Here is a 15,911-nt window from a genome sequence, read left to right on the forward strand (position 1 = left end):
TCTGGTTGTGGTGATTGGTATGGTGATTTAGGTGGAGTTGATGGAGTTGGAGGTGATGGTGGAGGTGATGATGGCGATGGTGATTGAGTTGGAAGTGCTGTTGGTGATTGTGGTAGAGTTTATTGTGGTGGAGGTGATGATGGTGATAGTGTTGATGATTGAGTTGGTGGTGGTGATGTAGGTGGGGTGGTGATTGATGTGCAGTTGGAAATGGTAATTGCGGTGAAGGTGATGATGATGATGGTGAAGGAGGTGGAGTTGGTGGTGATGATGGAGTTGGTGGTGATGATGGAGTTGGTGGTGGATGTGATGGTGGTCGAGGTGATGATGGTGAGGGTGATGACGATGGTGATTGATGTGTAGTTGGTGGTGATAGAGGTGGAGGTTATGGTGGATGTGGAGGTGATGATGGTGATGGTGATGGTGATTGATGTGCAGATGGAAATGGTTGAGGTGATGGAGGTGGAGGTGGTGGTGATGGAGGTTGGGGTGATGGTTGAGGTGGAGGTGATGATGCTGGTTGTGGTGATTGAGGTTGGGATGGTGGTGATGGATGTGGAGGTGATGATGCTGATGGTGATCTATGTGCAGTTGTAAATGATGGAGGTTATGGAGGTGGTGATGCTGGTGGTGATGGTGATTGAGGTGGAGGTGATGATAGTGGTGGTGGTGCTGGGATGATGATGGAGTTGGTGGCGATGGAGGTGATTGTGGAGCTGGAGGTGATGATGATGGTGGTTGTGAATGAGGAGGAGGTGGTGGTGATGATGGAGTTGGTGGTGATGATGGAGTTGGTGATTTATGTGCATTTGGTAATGGTGGAGGTGATGGAGGTGGTGATGCTGGTGATGATTGTGATCGAGGTGGAGGTGTTGGAGATGGGGATGATGGGGGAGATGATGATGCTGGTGGTGGTGATGGGGATGGTGATTGAGGTGGAGTTGATGGAGGTAGAATTGATTGTTTAGGTGATGATGGTGATGGAAATTGTTATGGAGGTGATGATGGTGATGATGATGGTGGTGGTTGAGGTGGAGGTAGTGGTTATGGGGGTGGAGGTGGAGGTGATGATGGTGGTGGTGCTGATGGTGATGGTGATTGAGGTGGAGGTGATAGTGATGGAGTTGGTGGTTATGGAGGAGGAGGTGATGGTGGAGGTAGAGGTGATAATGCTGGTAGTGATGATTGTGATGGTGATTGAGGTGGGGGTAATATTTGAGCGGGAAATGATGATGCTGGTGGTGGTGATGATGATTGAATTTGACGTGGTGGTGATGGAGATGGAGGTGAAAGTGGAGGTGGATGTGATGCTGGTGATTGATGAAGAGGTGAAGTTGGAAATTGTGGTGATGGGTGAGGTGAAGGTGATGTAAGTGGTGATCCTGGTGGTGATGATGGTGGTGGTGATGCTGATTGATATGGAGGTGGAGTTTGAAATTGTGGTGAGGATGGAGGTGATGGTGGAGGTGGAGGTGATGATGCTGGTATTTGTTATTGAGATGGATGTGGTGCTGATGGAGGTGGTGGTGATGATGGTGATGGTGATGGTGATTGATGTTCAATTGGAAATGGTGCATGTGATGGAGATGGTCATGCTGTTTGTGATTGAGGTTGAGGTGATGATGCTGGTCCTGGTAATGGGGATGGTGATTGAGGTGAAGGTGGAGGTGATGTAGGCGGAGTTAATGAATGTGATGGTGTTTGAGGTTGAGGTGATGATGGTTATGGTGGTGTAGGTGATGATGGTGATGGTGATTGAGGTTGAGGTGATGGTGATGGAGGTGGAGATAATGGTGGAGGTGGAGGTGACGATTGTGATGGTGAAGTTGATTGATATGCGGTCGGAATTGGTTGTGGTGATGGAAGTGGGGGTGATGGTGATGGTGGTGGTTGTGATGGAGGTGGTGGTGATGGAGGTGACTGTGGTGGTGGTGGTGGTGGTGATGATTCTTGTGGTGGTTTTTGAGGTGGAAGTGGTGGTGGTGATCGCGGTGGAGGTGATGGTGAAGGTTGAGGTGAGTATGGTGAAGCTGATGCTGATTGATGTGCAGTTTTGAAATGGTGGATTTGATGGACGTGGTGATGCTGGTGGTGATGGTGATTGAGGTGGAGGTGATGATGATGAAGGTGATGGAAGTGGAGGAGATAGTGGAGTTAATGATGCTGGTGATGGTGATGGGGATGGTGATTGAGTAGGAGGTAATGGAGGTTGACGTAATGGTGGAGGTGGAGCTGATGATGGTGATGGTGATTGAGGTGAAGATGATGCTGCTGATGGTGGTGGATGTGATGGTGCTTTGAGGTGATGGTGATGGTTATAAAGGTGGAAGTGGTGGTGATAGAGGTGGAGGTGATGGTGGAGTTGGAGGTGATGATGGTGTTGGTGATGGTGATTGATGTGCAGTTGGGAATCGTTGAGGTAATGGAGATGGGAGTGATGGTGATGGAGGTGATGATGATAATGCTGGTAGTGTGAAGGTGATGATGTTGCTGCTGGTGGTGATGGTGATTGAGGTGGAATTGATGGTGGTGGTGATAATGCTCGTGGTGGTGATCGTGATTGAGGTGGAGGTAAAGATGGAGATGGAAGTGATTATGGTGATGTTGGAGGTGATTGGTGTGCAGTAAGAAATGGTTGAGGTGATGGAAGTGGAGGGTATGGTGATGGAGGGTGTGATGATTAAGGTTTAGGTGATGGTGGAAATGATGACGGTGATGGTGATGGTGATTAATATGCAGTTGGAAATGGTGATTGAGGTGGTGGTGATGGTGGTGTTGGTGATGTTGGTGGTGTTTATTGAGGTGAAGTAGGTGGTGGTTGTGATTATGATGATTGATGTGGAGATGGAGTTCGAAATGGTAATGATGGTGAAGGTGGAGGCGATGGGGGTGGAGATGAAGGTGGTGGTGATGGTGGAGGTGATGGTGATAAATGTTGAGGTGGAGTTAGAAATAGTGGTGAGGGTGCAGATGGAGGTGTAGGTGTGGGTGAAGGGGCTGGAAGTGATAGTGGAGGCGGAGGTAATGATGCTGTTGGTGTTATAGGGATAGTGATTGAGGTGGAGGTGGTGGTGATAGAGGTCGAAATGATGAGGGTAATTAAGGCTGTAATGGTGGTGTAGGTGATGATGGCGATGGGATGGTGATTGAGGTTGAGATGGTGGTGATGGAGGTGGAGGTAATGGTTCAGATGGAGGTGACGATGGTGATTGTGATGGTAATTGATATGCAGTTGGAAATGGTTTAGTTGATGTAGATGAAGGTAATGGTGATGGAGATGGTGGTGATGGAGGTGCAGGTGATTGTGGAGGTAATGATGATGGTGGTGGTGATGGTGATTAAGGTGGAGTTGATGGTGATGGAGGTGATGGTGATGGAGGTTGAGATGATGATAGAGGTGAAAGTGATAATGCTGGTGGTGGTGTTGGTCATGGTCATAGAGGTAGAGGGGATGGTTGACTTGAAAGTCATGATTGTGATGGTGATGGTGATTGATTTGGAGTTGAAAATGGTGATTGAGATGGAGGTGATGATGGTAATGGTGATGGAGGTGGATGTGCAGGTGGTGGTGATTGGGGTGGAGATGATGATGCTTGTGGTTGTTATTGAGGTGGAGGTGGTGGTGATGCAGGTGAAGGTGATGGTGAAGGTTGAGGTGATTATGGTGATGGTGATGGTGATTGATGTGCAGTTTGAAATGATGGAGGTGGTGGTGCTGGTGGTGATGGTGATTGAGGTGGTGATGATGATGGTGTAGGTGATGGAGGTGGAGATGATCGTGCATGTGATGATGCTGGTGGTGGTGATTGGGTACGTGATAGAGGAGGAGTTAATGGAGGTGGAAGTGATGGTGGAGGTGGAGATGATGATGGTGATGTGAATGAGGTGAAGGTGATGATGCTGATGGTGGTTTGATCTGATGATGAAGGTGATTAAGGTGGAGGTGATGGTGATGGTGGTGATGGTGATGGGGATTGATGTGAATTGGAAATGGTTGAGGTGATGGCGATGGACGTGATGGTGATGGAGGTGGAGGTGATGGTGTTGGTGTGAAGGTGATGATGATGATGCTGCTGGAGGTGATGGTGATGGTGATTGGTGTGCAGTAAGACATGGTTGAGGTGATGGTTATTTAGGTGGAGGTGATGGAGGTGGAGGTGATGGTGGAAGTGACGATGATGATGGTGATGGTGATTGATATGCAGTTTGCAATGGTGATTGAGATGGAGGTGATGATGTGTTGTTGATCGAGGTTGTGATGGTGGTTATAGTGGAGGAGATGATGCTGGTGGTGGTGATGGTGGTGGTTATTGAGGTGAAGGTGATGTTGATAGAGGTAGTGATGCTGGTGGTGATTATATTTGAGGTGGAGGTGGTGATGGTGGTGTTGATGGGGGTGGAGGTGATGGTGGAGGTCGAGGTAATGATGCTGTTGTTGGTGATGGGGATGGTGATTGAGATGAAAGTGGTGGTGATAGAGGTGGAGGTGATGATGGTGATTGAGGATAAGTGATGATAATAATGGTGGTGTAAGTGATGATGATGATGGTGATTGAGGTGTAGGTGATGGAATTGGAGGTAATGGTTGAGTGAGGTGGAGGTGACGATGGTGATAGTGATGGTAATTGTTATACAGTTTGAAATGGTTGGATGATGTAGATTGAGGTAATTGTGATGGAGTTGGTGGTGATGGAGTTGGATGTGATGATGCTTGTGGTGGTGAAGGTGATTAAGGTGGAGTTGATGGTGATGGAGGTGGTGTTGATGGAGATGGGGTTGATGGTTGAGGTGAAGGTGATAATGATGCTGTTGGTAATTGTGATGGCAATTGAGGTGGGGGATGGTGGAGTTGAAAGTGATGAAGATAATGGTGAAAGTGATTGATTTGCAGTTGGAAATGGTGATTGAGGTGATGATGGTGATGGTGATGATGGTGTTGTTGATTGGGATGGAGGTGATGGTGGAGGTGATGATGCTGGTGGTGGTAATGGTTATGGTGATTGAGGTGGAGATGGTAATGATGTTGATGGTGCTACTGATGATGGTGGTTGTGATCAATGTGGTGGTAGTGATGGTGAAAGTGGTTGAGGTTGAGGTGATGGAGGGGGAGGTGATGGTGATGGAGGTAGTGATGGTGGAGGTGGAGGTAATTATGCTGGTGGTGGTAATGGGGATGGTGATTAAGGTGGAGGTGATGTATGTGGAGGTGGTGATGGTTATGATGGTAGAGATGATAGTGGTGATGCTGGAGGTGATGATTGAGGTGGAGGTGGTGGTGATTGATGTGGAAGTGTTGATGGTGATGGTGATGGTGATTGATATACAGTTGGAAATGGTGGAGATGATGCTGGTGGTGATGGTGATTTTGGTGGAGGTGATGATGATGATGGTGATGGAGGTGATGGTGGAGGTGATGATGCTGGCGATGGTAATAGGGATGGTGATTGAGGTGGAGGTGGAGGTGGAGCTTGAGATGATGATGGTGATGGTGATTGAGGTGAAGGAGGTGATGGTGTAGGTGGAGGTGATGATGCTTGTGTTGTTGATGGGGATGGTGATTGATGTGGAGGTGATGATGATAGGATGAAGGAGGTTGAGGTGATTGAAGTGGTGGTGATGGATGTGACGTGTTGATGGTGATGCTGGTGGTGATGATGATTTAGGTGGCGGTGATAATGGTGATGGTGATGGAGGTGATGGTGGATGTGATGATGCTGACGATGGTGATGGGGATGGTGATTGTGATTGAGGTGGAGGAGGTAATGGTGGTGGTGATGGAGGTGATGGTGGAGGTGGAGGTGATGATGCTGGTGGTGATTGGGATAGTAATTAAATTGGAGGTGATTGAGATTGGGGTGATGATGGTGATGGTGATTGAGGTGACGGTGATGGTGGTGGAAATGATGGTGGTGGAGGTGACGATGATGCTAATTGAGATGGAGGTGATGGTGGAGGTGTAGGTGATGATGGTGATGGTATTGGTGATTGATGTGCAGTTGGAAATGGTTGATTTGATGGAGGTGGAGGTAATGTTGATGGAGTTTGATGTTTTGGTTGAGATGGGGATGTTGATGCTGGTGGTGTTGATGGTGATTGTGATTGAGGTGGAACTGGCGGTGATGGTGGAAGTAATGATGGTTATGGTGATGGTGATTGATGTGCAGTTGGAAATGGTGACTGAGGTGGAGTTGATGATGGTGATGGTGAAGGAGGTGGACTTGGTAGTTATGCTAATGGAGGTGATGGTGAAGGTGGAGGTGATGATCCTGGTGGTGGTTGTGGTGGTGATTGAGGTGGAGATGGTAATGATGTTGATGGTGCTACTGATGATGGTGGTTGTGATCAATGTGGTGGTAGTGATGGTGAAAGTGGTTGAGGTTGAGGTGATGGAGGGGGAGGTGATGGTGATGGAGGTAGTGATGGTGGAGGTGGAGGTAATTATGCTGGTGGTGGTAATGGGGATGGTGATTAAGGTGGAGGTGATGTATGTGGAGGTGGTGATGGTTATGATGGTAGAGATGATAGTGGTGATGCTGGAGGTGATGATTGAGGTGGAGGTGGTGGTGATTGATGTGGAAGTGTTGATGGTGATGGTGATGGTGATTGATATACAGTTGGAAATGGTGGAGATGATGCTGGTGGTGATGGTGATTTTGGTGGAGGTGATGATGATGATGGTGATGGAGGTGATGGTGGAGGTGATGATGCTGGCGATGGTAATAGGGATGGTGATTGAGGTGGAGGTGGAGGTGGAGCTTGAGATGATGATGGTGATGGTGATTGAGGTGAAGGAGGTGATGGTGTAGGTGGAGGTGATGATGCTTGTGTTGTTGATGGGGATGGTGATTGATGTGGAGGTGATGATGATAGGATGAAGGAGGTTGAGGTGATTGAAGTGGTGGTGATGGATGTGACGTGTTGATGGTGATGCTGGTGGTGATGATGATTTAGGTGGCGGTGATAATGGTGATGGTGATGGAGGTGATGGTGGATGTGATGATGCTGACGATGGTGATGGGGATGGTGATTGTGATTGAGGTGGAGGAGGTAATGGTGGTGGTGATGGAGGTGATGGTGGAGGTGGAGGTGATGATGCTGGTGGTGATTGGGATAGTGATTAAATTGGAGGTGATTGAGATTGGGGTGATGATGGTGATGGTGATTGAGGTGACGGTGATGGTGGTGGAAGTGATGGTGGTGGAGGTGACGATGATGCTAATTGAGATGGAGGTGATGGTGGAGGTGTAGGTGATGATGGTGATGGTATTGGTGATTGATGTGCAGTTGGAAATGGTTGATTTGATGGAGGTGGAGGTAATGTTGATGGAGTTTGATGTTTTGGTTGAGATGGGGATGTTGATGCTGGTGGTGGTGATGGTGATTGTGATTGAGGTGGAAGTGTCGGTGATGGTGGAAGTAATGATAGTTATGGTGATGGTGATTGAAGTGCAGTTGGAAATGGTGACTGAGGTGGAGTTGATGATGGTGATGGTGAAGGAGGTGGACTTGGTAGTTATGCTAATGGAGGTGATGGTGAAGGTGGAGGTGATGATCCTGGTGGTGGTTGTGGTGGTGATTGAGGTGGAGGTGGTGGTGATAGAAATGATGATGTTGGTGATGGTGAAAGTGATTGAGGTTGAGCTGATGGAGGTGGAGGTGATGGTGACGAAGGTGTTGCCGACGGAGGTTGAAGTGATGATGGAGTTGGAGGTAATGTTGCTGGTTTTGGTGATGCTGATGATGCTTGAGGTGAAGGTAATGATCATGATGAAGGTGGTGTTGATGGATGATGCTGGTGGTGGTCATTGAAGTGGAGTAGGTTTTGATATAGGTAGAGGTGGTGGTGAACATTGAGATGATGATGGTGATGGTGATTGATGTGAAGTTGTAAATGGTGGATGTGATAGAGGTTGGGATGCTGGTAGTGACGGTGATTCAAGTGGAGTTTATGATGGTGGTGCTGATAGAGGTGATGGTTGAGGCGGAGGTGATGGAAGTGGAGTTGATGTTGTTGATAGTGATAAGAATGAGGTGATGGAGGTGGTGGTGATGGAGGTGGAGGTGATGATGTTGGTGGTAGTGATGGGGATGGTGATTGAGGTGGTGGTGGAGTTGATGGAGGTGATAGTGATTGAGGTTGAGGTGATGATGGCGGTGGTGGTGGAGTGATGGTGATTGAGTTGATGATAGTGATGCTGATTGAGGTGGAGGTGCTGATTGAGGTGGAGGTGATGGTGATGTTGATGGTAATTGATGTGCTGTTCGAAATGGTTGAAGGCGATTGATGTGGAGTTGATGATGGTGGTGGTGATGGAGGTGGAGCTGATGGAGTCGGAGGTGATGATGGTGATGGTGCTGGAGGTGATAATTGAGGTTGAGGTGGTGGTGATTGATGTGGAGGCGTTGATGGTGATGGTGATTGTTGTGCAGTTTGAAATGGTGGAGGTGATACTGGTGTTTATGGTGATGGTAATGAAGGTGATAGTGGAGATGATGATGCTGGCAAAAGTGATGGGGATGATGAATGAGGTGAAGGTGGAGCTGGAGGTGATGATGGTGATGGTGATTGAGTTGACGGTGATGGTGGTGAAAGTGATGGTTATGGAGGTGACGATGATGATTGTGATGGTCATTGAGGTGGAGGTGGCGGTGGAGGTGGAGGTGATAATGGTGATGGTGAATGATGTGCAGTTGGAAAGGGTGATTGAGTAGGAGTTGATGATGGTGGTGGTGATAGAGGTGATGATGGTGTTGATGGTGATAGTGATTGAGATTGAGGTGATGAAGGTTGAGGTGATGGTGATAAAGTTGGTGGTGACGGAGGTGACAGTGATGGTGGAGGTGGAGGTAATGATGCTGGTGGTTGTGATGGTGATGATGATTGAGGTGGAGTTATGGTGATGAAGGTTGTTGTGATGTAGTTGTAGGTGGTTGTGATGATGCTGGTGGTGGTCATTGAAGTGGAAGTGGTTGCGATGAAGGTGGAGGAAGTGTTGAACGTTGAGGTGATGATGGTGATTGTGATTGCTGTGCAGTTGCTGATGCTGGTAGTGATGGTGATTCAGGTGGAGTTTATGATGGTGGTGGTGATGGAGGTGATGGTTGAGGTGGAGGTGATGGAGGTGGAGTTGATGTTGGTGATAGTGATGGTGGTGGAGTTGATGATGTTGGTGGTGGTGATGGGTATGGTGATTAAGGTGGTGATGATGGTGATGGTGATTGAGATTGAGGTGATGGAGGTGGTGGTGGTGGAAGTGAGATGGTGATTTAGGTGGAGGTGATGGTTGAGGTGGTGGTGTTCATGGTGATTTTGATGGTAATTGATGTGCAGTTGAAAATGGTTGAGGTGATGGATGTGGAGGTTATGGTGATGGAGTTGTTTGTGATGGAGGTGATGGTTGAGTTGGAGATGAAGATGATGGTGATTAATGTGCATTTAGAAATGGTTTAGGTGATGGACGTGGAGGTGATGATGATGGAGGTCGTGGTGATGGGGATGGAGGTGATGGTGATGTTGATTGAGGTGGAGGTGGTGGTGATGGATGTGGAGGTGTTGATGGTGATGGTGATGGTGATTAATGTGTAGTTGTAAATGGTGAAAGTGATGCTTGTGGTGATGGTGATTTAGGTGGAGGTGATGATGGTGATCATGATGGAGGTGATGGTGGAGGTGATGATGCTGGCGATGGTGATTGGGATGGGGATTGAGGTGGAGGTGGAGCTGAAGGTGATGATGGTTATGGTTTTTGAGGCGGAGGGGGTGCTGGTGGTGGTGATGGTGGAGGTGGAGGTGATGATGATGGTGGTGATGGGGATAGTGATTGAGTTGGAGGTGATGGACGTTGAGGTGTTGATGGTGATTGAAGTGGAGGTGATGGAGGTGGAGGTTATGGTGGAGGTGGAGGTGATGATGGTGATGGTGGTGCAGGTGCTGGTGTTGGTGTAGGTGATGATGGTGAAAGTGATTGATGTGCAGTTGGAAATCGTGATTGAGGTGGAGGTGTAGATGGGGATGGTGATGGTGATGGAGGTGGTGGTAATGGTGAAGGTTGGGGTGATGATGCTGGTTGTGATTATGGTGATTGATATTGAGGAGGTGGTGATGGAGGTGGAGGTGATGGTGAAGGTGGTTGTGATGATGGTGGTGGTGGTGATGGTGATTGTTGTGGAGTTGCACTTGGAAATGGTGGTGATGAGGTGTAGCTGATGGTGGAGATGAAGTTGATAATGATGGTGGTGGAGATTGTGGTGATGGAGGTGATGGCCAAGTTGGAGGTGATAAGATTGGTGGAGGTGATGTTGATGGTGAATGAGGTGGAGGTGATGGAAACGGTAGAAGTGATGATGATGATGGTGATTGATGTGCAGTTAGAAATGGTGATTGAGGGAGAGATGATGATAATGATGGTGATGGATATGCAGGTGTTCGTGATGAAGGTGGAGGTGATGATAGAGGTGGAGGTGATGATGCTGTTGATGGTGGTGGTGATGATGATTGAAGAGGAGGTGATGATGGTGGTGGTGATGGAGGTAGAGGATGATGGTGGAGGTTGAGGTTATGATGCTGCTGGTGGTGATGTGGATGGTGATTGAGGTTAAGGTGGAGATGATTGAGGCGGAGATGATGATGGGGATGGTGATTGAGGCTGAGGTGATGATGGTAATAGTGGTGTAGGTGATGATGGTGATAGTGATTGAGGTGGAGGTGATTTTGATCGAGGTGGAGATAATGGTGGAGGCAAAGGTGATGATGGTGATGGTGATGGTGATTGATATGCAGTTGAAAATGGTTGAGGTGATGGTGGTGGAGGTGCTGGTGAAGGAGGTGGGAGGTGGTGATGATGGAGGTGAAGGTGATGGTGAAGGTTATGATGCTGGTGGTGGTGATGTTTATGGTGATTGAGGTTGAAGTGGAGGTGATGATCGGGGTGGAGGTGATGGTGATGGTGATTGAGTTGAAGGTGTGTTGATGGAGGTGGAGATAATGGTGGAGGTGGAGGTGACGATGGTGATGGTGATGGTGATTGATATGCAGTTGGAAATGGTTGAGGTGATGGAAGTGGAGGTGATGGTGATGGAGGTTGGGGTGATGGTTGAGGTGGAAGTTAAGGTGATGATGCTGGTAGTGGTTATGGCGATTGAGTTGGAAGTGGAGGTGATGATGAAAGTGATAATGCTGGCGGTGGTGATGGTGATTGAGGTGGAGCTGGTGGTGATGATGAAAGTGATTGAGGTTGAGGTTATGGAGTTGGAGTTGATGGTGATGAAGGTGATGGTGACGGAGGTGGTTGTGATGGTGGAGGAGGAGGTGATGTTGTTGGTGGTTGTGATGGTGGTGGTGATTGAGGTGGAGGTGATGGAGGTGGATGGGATTGTGGAGGTGGAGGTGATGATGCTGATTGTGGTAATTGAGGTGATAGTGATATAGATGACGGTGAAGGTTGAGACGATGATGATGATGGTGATTGGTGTGCAGTTGAAAATGGTGGAGGTGATGGAGGTGGTGATGCTGTTGGTGGTAGTGATTAAGGTGGAGGTGGTGATGATGGTGATGTTGCTAATGATGATGGAGGTGGTGATGCTGGTTATGATGGTGATTGAGGTGAAGGTGATGATGGTGAGGTGATGGAGGTTGAGGTTATGGTGGATGTGATGATGGTGATGGTGATGGTGATTGATGTGCAGTTTTGAATGTTGATTGAGATGTTGATGGAGGTGGAGGTTGTGGTGATGGAGGTTGAGGTGATGGTAGAGTTGATGATGCTGGTGATGGTGATTGAGGTGGAGGTGATGATGATGGTGATGGTGCTGATGATGATGGTGGTGGTGATGAAGGTTGTGAGTGTGATTGTGATAATGATGAGGTGATGGAGGTTAAGGTTGTTGTGATGGAGGTCGAGATGATGATGTTGGTGGTGATGAAGGCGATGGTGATTGGGATAAATGTGATGTTGACGGAGGTGGTGATGGAGGTGATGGTGGAGGTGGGGGTGATGAATCTTGTGCAGTTTATTGAGGTGTAGGTGGTGGTGATTGAGGTGGAGGGTAAGGTGGAGGTGGTGATGCTGCTGGTGGTGATGGGGATGGTGATTATGGTGTAGCTGATGGAGAAGAAGGTGATGGTGGAGGTGGAGGTGATGATGTTGATAGTGATTGAGGTGGAGGTGATGATGGTGATGGTGGTGGATGTGATTGTGTTGATGGTGATGCTTATTTAGGTAGAGATGGTGGTGATGGAGGTGGAGGTGATGGTGAATGTGGGGGTGGAGGTGGAGGTGATGGTGAAGGTGATTCTGGTGGTGATTGCGATTGAGGTGATAGTGATGATGGTGTAAGTGATGGTGGTGGAGTTGATTGTGGAAGTGATGATGCTGGTGGTGGTGATGGGGATGGTGATTGAGGTGGAAATGATGGAGGTGGAGGTTATAGTGGAGGTGGATGTTATGATGGTGATGGTGATTGAGGTGGAAGTGATGATGGTGATGGTGGTGCAGGTGCTGGTGTTGGAGGTGATGATAGTGATAGTGATTAATTTGCAGTTGGAAATCGTGATTGAGGTGGAGGTGATGATGCTTATAGTAGTGGTGATGGTGAAGGTGGATGTGATGGTGGTTGAGGTTGAGGTGGTGGTGTAGGTGATGATGGTGATGGTGATGGTGATTGAGGTAGAGGTGGTGGTTATGGAGGTGGAGATAATTGTGGAGATGGAGGAGACGATGGTGATGGTGATAATGATTGATATGCAGTAAGAAATGGTTGAGGTGATGGAGGTGGAGGTGCTGGTGATTGAGGTGGTGGTGATGGAGATGAATGTGATGGTTGAGGTGATGATGCTGGTGGTGGTGATGCTTATGGGGATTGAGGTGGAAGTAGAGTTGATGGTCGAGGTGGAGTTGATGGTGATGGTGATTGAGGTGAAGGTGGTGGTGATTGAGGTGGAGATAATGGTGGAGGTGGAGGTGACGATGGTGATGGTGATTTATATACAGTTGTAAATGGTTGAGGTGATGGAGTGGAAGTAATGGTGTCGTAGGTGGTGGTGATGGAGGTGGAGGTGGAGGTGATGATGCTGGTGGTGGTGATGGTGATGGTGATTAAGGTGGAAGTAAAGGTGATGGTGGATTTGATACTGCTGGTGGTGGTGATGGTGATTGAGGTGGCGGTGGTGGTGACGGTGGAGTGTCTGAGGTTGAGATGATGGAGGTGGAGTTGATGGTGATGAAGGTGATGTTGACGGAGGTGGAGGTGATGATGCTGGTTGTGGTTATTAAGGTGAAGGTTGAGACGATGATGGTGATGGGATGAGCACGGTGGAGGAAGGGATCATGATTGTGGTGGTCATGATGGTGATGAGCACGGTTGAGGTAGTGGTCATGACTGTGGTTGTCAGATGGGGATGAGCAAGGTGGAGGTGGTGGTCATGATTGTGGTGGTCGTGATGGTGTTGAGCACGGTGGAGGTGGTGGTCATTGTGGTGGTAGATGGGGATATGCACGTTGGAGGTGGTGGTCATGTTGGTGATAAGCAAGGTGAAGGTGGTGGTCATGATTGTGGTGGTCATGATAATGATGAGCACGGTGGAGGTGGTGGTCATGATTGTGGTGATCATGATGGTGATGAGCACGGTGGATGTGGTGGTCATGATTGTGGTGGTCATGACGGTGATGAGCACGAAGGAGGTGGTGGTCATGGCTGTTGTGGTTAGATGGGGATGAGCACGGTGGAGATAGTGGTCATGATTGTGGTGGTCATGATGGTGATGAGCAAGGTTGAGGTGGTGGTCATGATTGTGGTGGTCATGATGGTGATAAGCACAGTGATTGTGGGGGTGGTCATGTTGTTGATAAGCACGGTGGTGATTGTGATTGTCATGATGGTCGTGGTCATGATGGTTGTGAACACGGTGGTTGTGGTATTGGTTATGATGGCGATGAGCACGATGGTGGCGATGGTGGAGGTGGAAGTGATGGTCATGATGGTGATAAGCACGGTGTTGGTGGTGGTGGTCATGATGGTGATGACAAAAAGATTAATAAAAAACGGAAATAGGTATCTGCGATACTAGTTACCATTTCCTACCTGCTTTTTAATAGACAAAGTGAGTTTGTGGCCAAACAATTGCTTCATTACCCAATGATGCATGTTTGAAGGTGAACTCATTAGAGTTTACAAGCCTGACTGGTGGTTTAAGTACATGATGTTGATTGCAGACATCCCTTCGATACTGATCGAACTATGCGGCTGATGCATATCTTCAGTATATCTTTTCGTGTATCTTGATCATTAGTTTGGCGTTATGCCCATAAAATACCAGTGTGGCCCCGTAGAAATGTTCCGAGAGGCCCAGTACTACTCCTCGCTAGGACCTCTACAGTAGATAACCCGCCTGGGAGGGCTCTTAAGGGTGCTGGCAGAGTAATGGTGTGTAACTTCTCCTTTGTCAAGTGTTTAACCTGACCTAAGCCAGTCACAAGTCTGGTTGAAAAAACAGGGAGTGACCACTTTCATGGCAAATCAGTTCTTTATAAAACAAGAGCTGTATTAATTAATGATTAAGTCTAATGAGTGGAGGGTATAGAAGTTATTAATAAATATCCCAACCTGCCCTAAAACATTAACCTAAATTCCAGAGTCAATCAGGGCAATAATTTGTATAAAGGATAATATGGAGTTATCTAACCTCATAACGTCACGGCCCTGAACAACTGTTTGAAGTATTAAGTGAATTAAAGGGTATTTAAGTTATAAGTGAAATTCTCAACTTGCCCTAAAACTTGAACCGGACGCCGACGCTGGGGCGAGTAGTAAAGACTTCCTTATTCCTCGAATAGTCTAGCTGAAAACTATTCTCATATTTATTATTTTGAAATTTTGTCATTTTAGCTCTTGTATTTTTTGCTTCTGATTGTGTTTCATGAATCAAATTTCTTATTCAAATGTAAGTTGTTACGTTTGTATTGATTATGCATAATTGTACTTTGTCATATGTTGCATTCTTTTAAATAAATCTGAAACTGGAATTAGTTGTACATACATATGAGAAATGACCAATGTTATCCAACAACCGAGTGAAAAAGTTTTTTTAACACCATGAAAACTTTTGTCTTTTCAAATGGGAGTAATCACTTCACTTAAGCGAGAAAAGCAAAACATAAACGAAAGATATCGGTGTTCATATTGCATTATAATTTTAAATTCTCAGTGCTTGTGTCTGTTTTATTCATAAATTCAGTTGATGTCTGATGTATTTTACAACAAATTACTAGTTGTGGCCATTATGTAAATAAAGTATACGGATGTCACCTCTGTTCCACCGTAGGAAACACATTTTGGATTATTATAAAAGTTTGAGCGTACATGGAACAAAAATATTATATAAGATAACACGAAAAGAAAACATCAGTAGAAATGAATCGAAAACGAAATGATACATTAACTTTTTTGGATGTTGGTTATGAAAAAAAACATTTTGTGACTCTATGGCGAAGAATTAAAAGAATGATTTACAAAGTGACAAAAGTATCCTTTTTAGAAAGAGTTGAATGTGCACAAGAGAACAGAATCAGAGGTCATGCAGTAGTATTTGACCAGTTGCAGTTGGTATGAATATTTATATGAATAACTACAGAAACAAATCCAGCTTAAAAGGTATGGGAAAAAAGGGTTTTTCATTTATTTAAGAACTTCCTTTTACCATTTTCTATATAGCATGATGTTGATGTGTTTTCACAGCTATGACGAATTTTATGAAAGAATTACCAAAAAGTAGGAAACAATAGGAGACTTTCAAGTGGGAAGGAAGTGGAAAAAGAAGGAAATGTAGGATCGCTGGAAAGCACACTATTTAGTCTAATTCAATAAACTCGGTATTTTATTTCAAACTCATTCACAACTTAGCACCATATCAGTTT

The 15,911-nt window shown here is 46.7% G+C and overlaps 1 protein-coding gene across 1 annotated transcript; it reads left to right on the forward strand.

The window, feature by feature from the left end:
* The first annotated feature begins 11,428 nt into the window (after positions 1-11,428).
* LOC128230663 (uncharacterized) lies at positions 11,429-12,635 on the forward strand. Its single transcript, XM_052943107.1, has 4 exons — positions 11,429-11,617; positions 11,865-11,984; positions 12,219-12,314; positions 12,540-12,635. Exons 1-4 carry the CDS (start codon positions 11,429-11,431, stop codon positions 12,633-12,635), a joined length of 501 nt encoding a protein of 166 aa, XP_052799067.1.
* The last annotated feature ends 3,276 nt before the right edge of the window (positions 12,636-15,911 follow it).

Source organism: Mya arenaria, chromosome 4 (assembly GCF_026914265.1).
Source record: "Mya arenaria isolate MELC-2E11 chromosome 4, ASM2691426v1".
In the NCBI taxonomy this organism is placed as follows: Eukaryota; Metazoa; Mollusca; class Bivalvia; order Myida; family Myidae; genus Mya; species Mya arenaria.

What these genes read in the sequence shown, in the direction of transcription:
- LOC128230663 (XM_052943107.1), top strand. Translation starts at nt 11,429, where the DNA reads ATGACGGTGAAGGTTGAGACGATGATGATGATGGTGATTGGTGTGCAG. An exon ending in TTGAGGTGAAGGTGATGATG is followed by an intron (nt 11,618 to 11,864) that starts GTGAGGTGATGG and finishes GATAATGATGAG; the next exon opens with GTGATGGAGGTTAAGGTTGT. An exon ending in TGGTGGTGATTGCGATTGAG is followed by an intron (nt 12,315 to 12,539) that starts GTGATAGTGATG and finishes ATTAATTTGCAG; the next exon opens with TTGGAAATCGTGATTGAGGT.